At 34.7% G+C, this 13,965-nt stretch overlaps 1 protein-coding gene across 1 annotated transcript in view; it reads left to right on the top strand.

The window, feature by feature from the left end:
• Nucleotides 1–13,965, top strand: part of mthl1 (methuselah-like 1) — a 52,307-nt gene that overhangs the window by 16,841 nt on the left and 21,501 nt on the right. Inside the window, exon 3 of the mRNA XM_066389924.1 lies at nucleotides 4,108–4,186. Coding sequence (XP_066246021.1) covers nucleotides 4,108–4,186 — 79 coding nt within the window. The remainder of the gene's footprint in view (nucleotides 1–4,107; nucleotides 4,187–13,965) is intronic.

The following is a 13,965-nucleotide window of genomic DNA, read 5'->3' as shown; positions in this document are numbered from 1 at the left end:
CCTATTCTCATACTCTCATCCATACATAATCTGGAATGTTTTAACAAGAAAATCATTATTTGTTTATTAAGGCCCAAGTTCCATCTTAAGACTCTCCAAATAGAGAAAGCCAACATGATCCCTTGTTGACTCTGCTAGAACCAACAAATCCTCAATAAGTTTCCGAAAAAATTCTTGTTATGACAAGCTGATGAAGAATACTAGGAAGTCTCAAGAATGCATTAAGACATGTCAGTTAAGCAAACTTATTACTGAAGTGCCTTTAGAACTTGGATGGCATGTCGAGTACACATAGCGCAAACCTTAATGCGTAGGCAGCTACATCAATATTACTCACTGGCATGGAATAATTGGTCCTCGTTCCATTTGCATTTTATCCATTTATTAGATCGTAAACCATCACTTTGTAGTCTTTCTGTAGATGTCGGTCTTTGCCTAAGCTAATATTGGCCCAGCCTTGGTAGTTGCCTCTATGGGAGACCTATAAATAAACCGGACATATATCATCCACCCTCAAGCGTATTACATGGGAATTATGCTCAGTATTTCCGCAAACATAAATAGATTTAACGATATGACATGAGCCAGGTTAAGTAAGCTAGTCCAACGGCTTCATCTTATAAATCACTTTGAAGTCTTGTTCTTTGTACTACCGGCAATGATACATGATTTTGTCATGCACGTCTAGCTAATTTGTGCTTTTTTAACTTAAGATTGAAGGTGAGAAGAGACATTGTTACATGTCAAGTCGAAAGTGATTTATGGCGTATGAGTATTTTGCGTTTACTGAGGTGCACTAACTATGTACTGCATAGTGATTTCTAGATTTCTTGGGTGCAATTGGTAAATGAATAAATAACATTTTTAATGGGCAAAAATAATTGTACCAATGATGATGGGAGGAACGAATTTCTCCAAAAAACTTATCCTATTATGTTCAGTGTCTCAGATCCTGGAAGACAATATTTTTATACTCTAATGAATGGTAAGACTTTTATAATAGCTACCAAACTATTCAAACAATATAGGATGCAATTGGATCACAATCAAAAGTTAAAATATTAAAAAAAAAAGAAACGTTGAAAAGAGAAGAAATCATAATGAAACGACCTGCCTCCTAAGGAAAGAATTAATCAATATCTTCACATCAAGACAAGCATTATCTAATAGGTTCTGAGATATGTACTATAAATCTGTCTGTCGGTACCATGTATGTCGGCTTGACTGTACGCACTCGATCCAAATTTAGATCTAAAAAACTGTAGCTACTTTGGAGAAAACACTAAAACATACCTAAAACTTTAATACTCTATACTCGACTCTACAGCGTGTAAAGTTGAAAACGAACCACCCTCGATATTTCGGTCTTTATAGAAAATATGTAAATGTGCAAAAACACGTCGATTTTATTTTCAAAGAAGACATCCTTTAAATCGGTTTTCTATTAAATTGCATGCATCTTTTAGTGGGGGTGGAAACAGCCACTAAGATTTCAAATGGAAAGGGGGATTGAGTTATATCTTATTTGAAAGATCTTTCAATTACCTTTCCAAATGTACCTGTTTTTTTTTCATTAAGAGGTTTTCGAAAAATCATGCGCAAACCGTAAACAAGCTCAGGCATTAACTGTATGGTAGAAAATTTGTTTATTAAAATGCTGTCCATTACTTTCTAAACAGTAATAAAGTATTTTTCTACACTCCACTTTCACAAGATTCATAAAATCTTCTACTTGAATTTCGCTACACGCAGCTATAATTCCTCCCTTAAATCCTTCCAAATCTTGAGGCTGGGTTTTATAAACAACAGATGACTATTTTGGTGTTTATTTATGTACTTGTATTTGTAAATGCATTTATTTAAATATACTACTTGTAGAAAAAACAGTAAGAATATAACGATACGATTAAAAAAAGACGATGAAATTCTTGAGTTTTTTGTTAAATTATTATTTATTACTGAAAATTTTATTTCACGAGTTAAAGACTGATAATAGCGGTTTACAAGATCTTCATTTTCAACAGGATGGAGCTCCATCACACTATTTTCTTTCTGTTGGACAATGGTTAGACGATGCGTTTCCTGGCAAAAGGTGTTGATCGAAGAAGATCAACTGAGTGGCCACCGCGATCGTCCAATTTAACAACTCTGGATTTTTTTTTCTGGAACCATCTTAAATTTGTTGTTTATGGCACCCAGCCTCAAGATTTGGAAATATTGAAGGAAAGAATTGTAACTGCGTGTAAAAAAATTCAAGTAGAAGTTTTTGTGAATATTAGAGTAGACTTTATTACTGTTTAGAAAATAATGGACTGCATTTTGAATACGTAAAACATTAATAAACAATTTATCTACAAACCGTTGATACCTAAGCTTATTTACAGTTTGGATATGATTTTTGGAAAAGTTTTCAATAAAAAAAACAAAACAGGTACATTTGGAAAAGTAATAGAAAGCATTTCAAATGAAGCATAACTCAACCCCCCTTCTCATTTAAGATTTTAGTGGTTGTTTCCACCCCCGCTAGAGGATGCATGTAATTTAATAGAAAATCGATTTAAAGAATGTTTCCTTTGAAAATAAAATCGGCATATTTTTGCATATTCACATATTTTCTATAAGGACCGAAATATCGAGGGTGGTTCGTTTTTCAATTAACACGCTGTCTATTTCAAGAACGAGACCTTTCCTTATACGTATATGTTTATACGAACATATGTGCCCAAAAAAATTAGGTTATCTCTCGAGTACCGCAGTTCTCGTACGGTATGAACTGAAATATGTGAATTAAATACCTTCCTTATGGTTGGCAGGTAGACATTCTTATTCCTGCAATACCTACATTACCCAATATCCCTGAGAAATAAATATTCAAACTTGGCTTTCTTGCAAATTAAATTTCGAAAAAACTTCCGACATTTCTTCACCGGAATCGTTCATAGTCGGTCCATATTATTGGATATACTCTAAACGAGAATTACACGGCCTTAAATGCCATTAAACCACCATCTAGATCTACGACTGTTCTACAACCGTTTAACGTGACGCAGCAGTTTTCTAATAATTATTCTCTTGGCCGTTCAAAAATTCTTAACCGACCATCTTTATTGATCCTGTAATTCAATTAATATTCACTCTTTTATTTGTCCGATTAAACATTGATTTTCAAATAAGATAATTGTAGCATTAATGAAGATGATTAATAAATAGTTTGACTCTTCAGCTAACGGTCGTTGGGTCTAATGTGATGTTTTATGAACCAACGCAATTAATGGCTTTGACAACCTTTTTCTGCATTAGTAATTAAGATGACTCAATCGATAAAGCATAATTGAATTCGACTTCTAGATCAACAACAATAACGCATTCTTCGTGAGACAATGGGCTATTCGCCTCAGTGCCTCCATATACAACCCTCAAGGCCGTTACGTAAACCCATAAAGTTATGACGTGACCTTTGTCGAAGAATGCATAAATTCTGCTGATTGGGTGCTGGCTTGTCTGGAAGATTTATTGGGAAACGTTCTCAGTTATCTAGAGGAATAAGTGGCAAGGCATACACTGAGCGAATATAAATTTTATTGGTTTATTTAGTCTTTTTCGTTGTTTGACAAATTCTTCATGGTTTTTGTTGCGAAGCTGCAGTCTTCAGGTAGTTGCGCTACCTGCATAAGAAGAGGTGTTAAAACCCGGCTTTCCAGATTATTGTTCTCGGGTTTTTATTGTCGGGATTGTTAAGACGGAGAATTTTCTTTTGTTATAGTAAAAAAGTGGTTTAATCAAGATTTAAGATTAAGAAGAATTGTACCAGACAGTGGTTTTATGGATACACTTTTGCGCTTTATTGTTGGATACTACATGAGATCGAATCTAACAAAACCCCACCTTTTTTATTTAATAAGAATGTTTTGCTCTATAGTTACGCTACTTCAGGTTTGTTTGATGAACTTATTCAAACCCCTTCTTGCGGGTTATAAAACGCTGCTGAATCAGGCCTATAAATGTTTCTATTCACTAAATTTTTGTGCATCCTTGAAGTTTTACACTCTCGTAAACCTTCATCCCTTATTTTTTTGATCTCAACTAATAATAATGTTTTTATTACAGCCGTGGCCATGCACTTCCTGTTTTTGGCTGCTTTCTTCTGGCTAAATACCATGTGTTTCAACATCTGGTGGACATTTCGGTAAGTTTAAATTAACTACCTATAAACAGTTAATAAAATCTATACATTTACGGCCAAAAGTTTTAACTATCAAGGAATACACAGCAACAACATTCTACGCTTTTCACCCTCCAAAGATTGCAATTAAGAGCGCTTTTTTACTCTCGCTTGACGGGAAATCTAATTCCTGGGAAATAGACCCTTAAACTACCTACAAGGGAGCTGCCATCATCCTAAGGGCTCAATCGTGAGTCACGACTAAGTAGAAGTCCCCATCCCTTTATTCTCGAATGTCAACGGGAGATTTCCTATTCATTCGAAATACTTGGGTCATAGATTTATTTGCTCCCCTACAAATATCCGAGCTGAACCACTGGGGATCAAATCGTTTTGGAAGATTTATTAGGTCACGGTTATGACTGGTTTTATTTATGATGATCATGGTGTGAAAAGATGCAAAAGGGAGAAAAAATGTATACATTTAATTCTAGCCTCAACACCCTAAAAAGTAAGCAAGCACATGGAATTTCTCCCTTTTAGATGCATAAATAATGAAACAGGGAATGCTACTCTGAGAGCGATTCTTCATTACACTTCACCTAACTAGTGCCTGATTACAAAGTAAATATTTGCCCCTTTCCCGTTCCCCTGCAGATGGGTGTGACAAAAATGTACTTCCAGTCCTTCGAGCGAGAAAGGGTGCTTCCACCCCGCTGAAATCTTGTTTCAAGCAAACAAATAATCGTTTATGTATTACGTTTTTCATCACCCGCCACGATGGTTCGAACAGGAATTAATCTTCAAAGCAAATGAACTATATTTAATTCAGACAAAAGCTCATTACTCCATATCCCGGATATTTGTTTTTAAAGCATCATATTAAACTCCCTACTTCATTAATGATTGTTGTTTTAACTCGAAAATGCACCTCTGGATATAACAATATTTCAGCTAAAAAAGCAAATTTATAAATAGCACCGACAAAAGAACGTTTCCTGGCAAATTACTACGTCAACTTTCCGCACCACAACTCCAAGCCACAATAAGGAAACATTAAATTTCCAGAAGTCATGGTGCTAGTTCCAGACAAAACAGCTGCCCACGCATCCGTAATTATCATCCTCTTATAGTTTATTTCGAGGAATTGCCATGTAATACTAAAAAATCATCAGTGTTTGCTGAAATCATAATAAATCCATAAATCTGTCGCTGCAGTGGCTATCCGTAAGGCGTATAATAATAGATTTCAGGGCAACTTCTAATTTTCCATTTTATGTTGCAGATGAGCTCGTAAAATTTGCAATATTGGCGGAAATTAACTGCCAATTGTTTCTAGAAAGTTGTCTGGGAGAAACACATTTTCTCCATAATAATTGACTTTCCCATGGCTCACAATCAACACAAGAAAAAACAGTATCTTACGTGTTAACGCGTTCCTTATAATAAAATTAATGTTAACTGTAAACTTAACAGGTCCCATTAAAACCCAATTTAAGTAATCTACTGATCAAATCATTTCCTTCATGTTAAGTAAATCGAAAATTGGCAGATCTAATTAGACAGGCCTAACTGTAATTTTCCGTAATAAGGTCTATTATGAAGATATGGAACATCGTCACTTCCTGTCAGTTATTTATAAAGATTCCGCGAATATATCGCCGACTCGATTTCAACAGAGAGAAAATTTGAAAAGTCTAAAAAACATCCAAATAAAATATTCAATGGTTACCCTCTGTCGAATATCATGAGCACTCCTCTCACGTTTTAGTTTTCACGACTTAAAAAAAGACATGTGACCTTATGCGCTAATCCTACATTCATCTTTAAACAGCTTGCATGCAACACAATCAGTAAGAAAGCTGTTCAGTAGTATCAGTAGTAACCTTTGATTTGAATTTTCCGAAGTAAATATTTTTTGTTATTAATGGAGATATTTAGGGTGTTGCACTATAAACAAATAGTAATAGTAGTGATAGTAATAGTAGTAGTATAGCCTGGGGAGAAGGGTGAGTGGAGTCCTGCGAAAATCGTATGAAATACGAATCAGTTTTAGTGACTTTTATATCGGGTGTCCAGGCGAACCCTAGACATAGGAGATTAACATGGGGAATCGTTTTTTTTTTCGCTTGCGCGAATTGTCTAATTGAAAAACTTTTACGTAATACTCAAGACCAGCCACTATTTCGCAATTTTTTCAATCTTCTAATTAGAGCCGTTTTGGCTTAAAACTCCTCCAAATTTGAAAAGTTTGAACGTCCAGCGTAAACGTTTGAAACCACGATTGGACAGCGTTAAGGTCACAATTAAACAAACACAAAAAAGAAAAAAAGAACAAAGTGCTGGAGTAGTGATGCAAATGTTTAGAGACTTATACATTTTTCCAAATCTCTCAATTAAAAAAATAACTTGATACGCCAATGGTATTCTAATTATATAATATTTTAATCAGTTTTTTCTATATTCCGTAAAAAGTCAGCCTTTTTTCAAAGTATTTTCCAATTTTCAAAATTCGTTGCTTGAAAAGCTGTAGGGATGTGTTATTCATTTTCAGAATTATATTACAGTAGGTGTTTTCTATAAACTCAAAAAAATTTCGCATCTGTCATAAAAGACAAACGCGTGCAAAACTAGGATAGTAATAAAAATATTTTGAGATTTTTGAAACGTCAATAAAACTCAATAATTTTATCAAGCTAGCGGGATTTGAAGGCAACTTGGCAAGAGATGGCCTTAAATTCTAATTGTAAATCAAAACATTCTGATAAAATATAACACTGCAATTTCCCACAGAGTCAAGTTGGATGATAAAAATTCATGGTACTTAGGGGCTTGTTTACCATAGGACAATAAGAATCTAAAACCTTCTCAGACTTCACATTTTTACTAATATTTGATTCTATCTGAGCTTTATCATCATTTTGCTGTGACAATTCAACGGACGGTTTTTCATCTTGAAAATATGATGCTTTTGTCAAAGTGTTTAAAGCTCGATAAACACACGGTCGACTGCTAAACATCGCTTCAACTTATGGCATATGAAAATGTATTATAAGTGAAATATCCCTCTAGGGCACAACTACTTATTACGATTTATGCAAGTATCGTTCTTTGAAAATATCGGAAGATAATCGTGAATATAACTCACACTCCTAATGCATAGGCCGACGAAAACCGTTCCTTTTGTGTTTTAATGAAACGTGTTTATTACAATAACAATAGTCTTCATACAGTACTCTTATCGCTCCAATAATCGGCAAAAAAAAGCAACAATAAACCTTTGAGCATTATTATTCACTTGAATTTTATTATCGGTGTCGCTCCATTAATAGAATCATTTCCATTATAATTGGACCCATTATTATTCATGAATGCTGAAAGACTCGTAAACATCACAAATTGCTATTGCAAGTGTTTTTGGGCCTCACGAAGTGACGGTTGATCAGTGCTCGCCTAAATCTGGTCAAGCAGCTGCAAATTAATTCTTATCGCCATCAAATGATTCACCGAAAGGACACTGAAAGTGATAAATTAAACCGAGGAGGTCAACGTATGCCTGCATTCACGAGTTTACGTCGGAATGTTTGAATCTGATCACTGACCTTTCTGAAATGACTCCAAAATAAACAGGTGTCCTACAGGAATGTTAGCCAACACTCTGCTTGTTTCTCTATTATTTCAGTTGGAATTATTTCAGGCGTTGTTTAGTTTGACACCTCGTTTTGCTAAGAAATAATAAATTTTTAGGTTACCGGAGATTAAAAATAGAGCAACTAAGGTTTTGAGCGAAAAACACCCGGCACGATATCAAAAACGATATCGCCTTTCGCATCGGCAGGAAATTGATGTTTCAACATGAAAGCTGATGTTACGCTTTGGGATAGATGTCAAATTTGACGTTAATGTGACAGGCAAAAGGCTTTTAGAAGATACACGTGTTTATCTAATCATGTAGATGTAGTTAATAGAAGCTTAATAACGATGGAATTAGAATATGGACGTAAAAACACAAGGCGTACTTGATGGAATTCCAACGGCGAAAAATTGCTTTTTGATCAGACTAAAGTTCTCGAGGGATAAAGTAGGATATCAATTTTGCAAAATACTCCTCTATCCTAAGATTTTCTTCCTTTTTGATTTTTATCGCTATATCTCTGGTATTTTCACTGCCGAAGCTTGCGATGTTAGTACGACTTTAATCGATCTCAAAATCTTTCCGGGCTTTAAGTTCGAAAATAAACAAGTCCTCAAGTTCCCTCGGACTAATTTTCCAGAATTCTACCGATTTTAAGGATAAAAACAGTGAAACATGCCCCTCGCCAGACACCTCGACGTTCACCTCGCCATCCGGAGATGGTAAATCAAAACAATGGAATCACATGAATGTAAACAAACTGAAATTGTTTACCAAGCGTCGCACCTCGCCCCCCTACACCGCCGTAAAATGAGGAACAAAATATTTTATTTTCCAGCAGCGACGTACTTGAAACTTGCTCTGTGATTGGTTCTCTCAACCGCCCGCTCCCCCCATGCAGCAGTGCACATAGAGTTTAATCAGCAGTACCACATATGTTCAGTCCGATGGAAGGACTCAATGTACGTTCAGGATAAAGGAACGGAATGTCTGGTGCTGCTTGAGGGACCAGACCAAATTTAACATAAGCAAAGCATAATTAGTGATAGCCACCATATCAAGGTATTTGGCGAGTCGCTATCACTATCTGAATCAGATATTTTTATTTCTCTCTTCTCTGTTCATAAGAAATTAGCCAAATGAACTTTGATAAACGGCGATATTCGCTTCTTGGTGAGGTGAATGACGAGGTGCACGGCGAGGTACGGTGCTTCACTATGTTTTTACTCTAAGATATGCCAGTAGATGCCACGGAAACTATTCTGCTAAATATGTTCATGATGTTCGAGGCGGTTTGTTTATTTTTTTAATTTCACAGGATTAAATGACAATCATGAAAGTCATGCTGGCACATATTATCTAATTTAAATGTAACAACAAAATGGACCTGTTACAAACCTTTTTATACCATATGTACGAAGTACATATGTCAGACCAAATCACATGCACCATCGTTACTAAAGAATCTTTATCAAAGAACTGTAAAAAGTGCATTTATTTTATTTAATAAAAATCGATGTGTACCTTCTTATTCAGTAAGTATGAATAAACAATAACACTTGTCACTTATGCTCACGCAAGAGATCAACTTAAGACACATGAAAAGAACCTGAACACTAACAAATGCCACTTAGAGTATTCACCAATACAGAAAACGAAATTTAAAAAGCCAAACAAGTTAAAGTAGGTACAATGATCAAACACGTACCTCAAATCAACCTTTGGAATGATGATCCTTTTGGAATGAACTAAAAAAAGACTGTTATTCATCAGCCTTTGAGAAGAGGAATTTCAGTTATACCACCTATAGCAATCGCCAAACAGAAGAAAAGAAAAAAACTTTCTGATGATTGAATTAAATTAGCTGATCCAATTATTAAAGATTGGCAGCCACCGCGTATGTTTAAATGATCTAAAAAAAATTTATGTGAGAACCTGGATAAGGAGCCTTAGAATAAATTCAATTTATTGTCATATTTTTAAAAAGAAGGGCTGAGTATTTTAAATAATCCAAAACATTTCAGTTGTTGTTACAAAACAGCGATAAGATACGTAGCTAGAACAAAAATTATACGGGGGTGCAATATTTGCTTTTTTATGTACAAAAGTGTGCAGGTTTGTGCTCGTGCAAACACTTACTTTTTGACGTCACTGACAATGGTTAGTTTGATGTACATAATCTAAATTTTCAACCTCATATTGTAACACATTCTTGTTTTTTTGGAATCACTGCTTTGAGATCTTCTGAGATGCTTCTGAATCTTCCAAACTGAAATTTTAGCACAAATTTAAAAAAATGTAAAACGCTTTCAATTGGACATCAAACAGATGTAATGGAAGCGAATAGATTCATAAGGATAGAGCATTCTGTCAACGTATCTCTCTCATCAATTCTACCAAATTGACATTTTTTATCAATTTCCGCCCTTTAAAACAGAATTACACTAACAATAGCTGACCAAGTCGCTTCTTCTCTTCCATTTTCTTTCACTTCTTTAAATTTAAAATTCTTAATTATAACATCAAATGTCAAAAATATGGCAAAATACGTCTGAAGGCTCATTAGAAAAGAATCTTCAATGTCATAGCATTGAAAGTAACAACTATTTTCTTGTTTCCATCCTTACTTGAAGTCTTAACTAATCATTATCTCTCATCATTACTTTTCAACAAAAAGTCTTCATTTCCATTTTCAGCAAATCGCCCTTTTATCTTTTAGCATCTCTCACGTGTATCGAGTATTGTATAAACTGTGGCATTAATTGAATTTATTTTATTACTTGAAAATTGCTTACACACAAGCTAACGACCAGGGTTAACGAGTACCAACCAAACTGGCACTTCTTTGTGCGTTCTCGATGTGAACAATGTGAAATGCGTTAAAACGGCCGCCATTATCTCACTTTCAATCTAAACGGCCATTTTGCCGGACCTAATGACGCCTCTATGGGAGCTCTCGGGTGTTTATGATATTTTTTTTTATTGATTCTGGTAAGTGGTATTCATGGTGCGAGCGGAATCGCGGCTGGTATATTAAAGATGCGGTTCGCGGATAAGCAGAATATTTTGGTATCTTAAGAGTCGTGTGACCCCCGTGTCTAGATAATTATCATTGGAAGTGGTATTGCCATTTTTATTATTTAAGTGTGGTTTGGTTTATTCAGAGGCATTTAAATAGTAATCACCCAAGAGATTTTGCATTGAGATTGCCTGAAAAAGAAGAAAACTGACCAGTATAACCACAGACTCTGGATTTTTATACCTGCTATTTTTTCACTGCCAATATCTGTCAAAAAACCTCGTGTCTTGTCGTTTCTGCCAATTTCGCGACTTGGCTGCTACAAAACAAGACGCGGTTCTAAACATTTGTAATAATGTTAGCATCAGCTAGTTCCATGAGTGTCAATAGCTCTCTTCAAAAATGATAATCTAAATCTAATTGATCCCTGCAAGTCGGTTTTTAAACACTCGCCACCCTCTGAAATCTTTTAATAGAGAAAAAGCTGATCTTATAAGAATCAAAACCAATAATAAACACGGCACGAAATGAAAACTGACAACACCATTAATGTTTACAAATTGCTCCAAGATTTCCCGATATATCCGCGCTGTTGTGAAATTTTGAAAAATACCGAAAAGTAATGATTAACTGGGGAGATAACTATACTGTTCCGAAAAACTCCCACATTTGTGAGATGCTGTTTTTAAACATGGATACTTCATTTGATGTCCAAGAACACTAGAATTACATGAGTTTGACGAATGCAAATTCTTCGTTTACCTAGTCATGTTTTATCCAACATGCATATGTAAAAGCTTCATCGATTAATCGTGTCATCAACTTTTCATATATCACGATAACTAAGATTAATTGTTTTTCTTGACCCAAAATCCATTATTATAAACCTTTACATTGCTAGACGTCATGAGTTTTAACCGCAAGTCGAGAGTTAAGTGACGATTTGTTAAATACATGAAAATAACGACTGAAACGAGGCGGTGACGACTCAAACTAGGCGCAAGTTTGAAGAAATTTATTACGTTTTATTACTCACAAATTAAAGCGGAATATCATTTTGAGTAGGGACATTAATGTCCAGTTTTTGCACCTTTCCTTCTAAAATTTAGTCATGTTTATGAATCTAAATTAGGACAAAAATGCAGAGGTAGGAATGTTACTCTACATTTTAATCACGTTTCAGTTTAAAGTTTACGACTGTTTATCCAGAGTTGTGAGCAATAAAATTTAGAATAACGAATTTATCTCCTATTAATCAGTTGCAGTTTTTCATACACTGAATAAATATAATAAAGTTTACGGTTCCATTTAGCAACTTCTGATACAGAGCCCAAGTAAATGTTGATTCTGGATAAATTGGGAATAGGTTAATTTGGTTCGATTACATGCTTCGTCACAAGATATTGTCAAGTTGCGCAAGTTGGATGATAAACCCCAAAAGGGTCTATAGATAGAAAATATGTTCTGTAAGGTGGAGATAAATTGTTTATTTATTCTTTTATTCGCCTCCCATACAAGGAGGAGTTGTTAAAACGGTGGAATTGCAATCTATCCTGATGTAAAACTCTATGACAATAACATTTCTTTCATTAAGGGCTTGGACCACAATTCTTGTTAAAATTTTGTGACAAATTTTTCACCGTTTTCAAAATCTAGAAAAAAATTAGTAAAAAAACCAAAAATTTACACTTAACTAAAATATATCGAACTTAAAATGTGGGAAACACTCAAATGATTGATTATCATTGTATATAATTTAACCTGTTCTTTTTTTTTTAATTTCATTTTCTGTGTCGGAGATTACTCTGTGTGATATTTGCCAGTTTTTAATATTTTTTTTATGTGTTTAAGGTTGCCTCTTCTTTAAGCATAGGTAACCAAGTGTGTTATCCATGCCTACTAAACAGAGGTCACACATCGGTTTCTATTAAGTAAAATATGCGCACTTTGGTTGATTTTACGCTTCTTTGACAATAGTTCCTTGATAGGATGCAAGCATCGTTCCATTTCGGATTTGATTAGAGCGGGATTCCCCGGTAGGTCATTGCCAGAAAGCATTCCACTTCCCAGATTGATGAATCTGGCTCCTGGCAGCACTAGGAGTTCTCTTCAACCATAGATTCTAAGTTAATTTGGACCATTGAGAAAATGAAATTCACAGAAAAAGTTGACGTGTTTCAGAAAGGAGAGTCGCTTTTGGAATTGACATGGCAATGACTGAATTGGGATTGGCAGAAGAAAACTTTCGATCATCATTTACTATGCTAAAACTAATAATTTTTTTCACTCTAACTCAAATTCTCTAATCCGTATTTTAATTAGTTTCTTAAAATGGATAGTTTCTTGCTGTTATTTAAACTATCTTGTATATTCCAATCAACATCATACCACTGTCATTCCTAGAGTATAGGAAGAAGCTCTTCTTAGAAAAATTTCACCTTTCAATCTTGGAAAAAAATACCGTACCATTCTGATCACAAGATGGGCATTGCTGATTCTAATTAAACGTAATAATCTTAGGCATGCTTGTTGCACTTCTTTAATTCTCAGAGATTGTTAATTTAAATTATCACCTGCATTCCGACCTCATTTAGTAAATATAAATTTTTTTCTGGATGAAGGAGATTGTTTTTTCGAAATTCTTAAAAAATATTGAATTTTTATCTTTCCGGAGGTCTTGATACCGATTTTTGTTACGACCAGTTTTTGTCACTGACACTTGTTAGTCAAGGAATGCAATGAAATAATTTATTGCAAAAGGAAGTCCTTGATAAAAAGTTAATATTAATCATACATAAAACAACCTAATTGCGGCTGTCTTAATGTGCAGCAATTTTTTACTCCACGCGAAAATAATGAGGCATACATTACAGAAAATGCCTCTTCTTAGAACCGAAAGTGCTCATTAAACTGTAATAAAGTCAGGAAAATGGGGCATCAGCTAAATGATGTTTATTTTAGTCATTATATGAAAAATACATTATTCGTCCAAAATAATGGACCCACTTTCGTTTGGGTTATGGCGTTATTTCCCACATAATAGAGCATTTAAATACTCATCCACTTCCCACAAAAAAGTAATTTCTGGTCTTAAAAGCAAGTTTAGAGATTTGGGATTTGGTGTCTTTTCCCACGAAGATGTGCGTAGGT

The sequence above is a fragment of the Euwallacea similis genome, chromosome 5 (genome assembly GCF_039881205.1).
Source record: "Euwallacea similis isolate ESF13 chromosome 5, ESF131.1, whole genome shotgun sequence".
In the NCBI taxonomy this organism is placed as follows: Eukaryota; Metazoa; Arthropoda; class Insecta; order Coleoptera; family Curculionidae; genus Euwallacea; species Euwallacea similis.
This window is presented reverse-complemented; position numbering and strand designations above follow the sequence as displayed.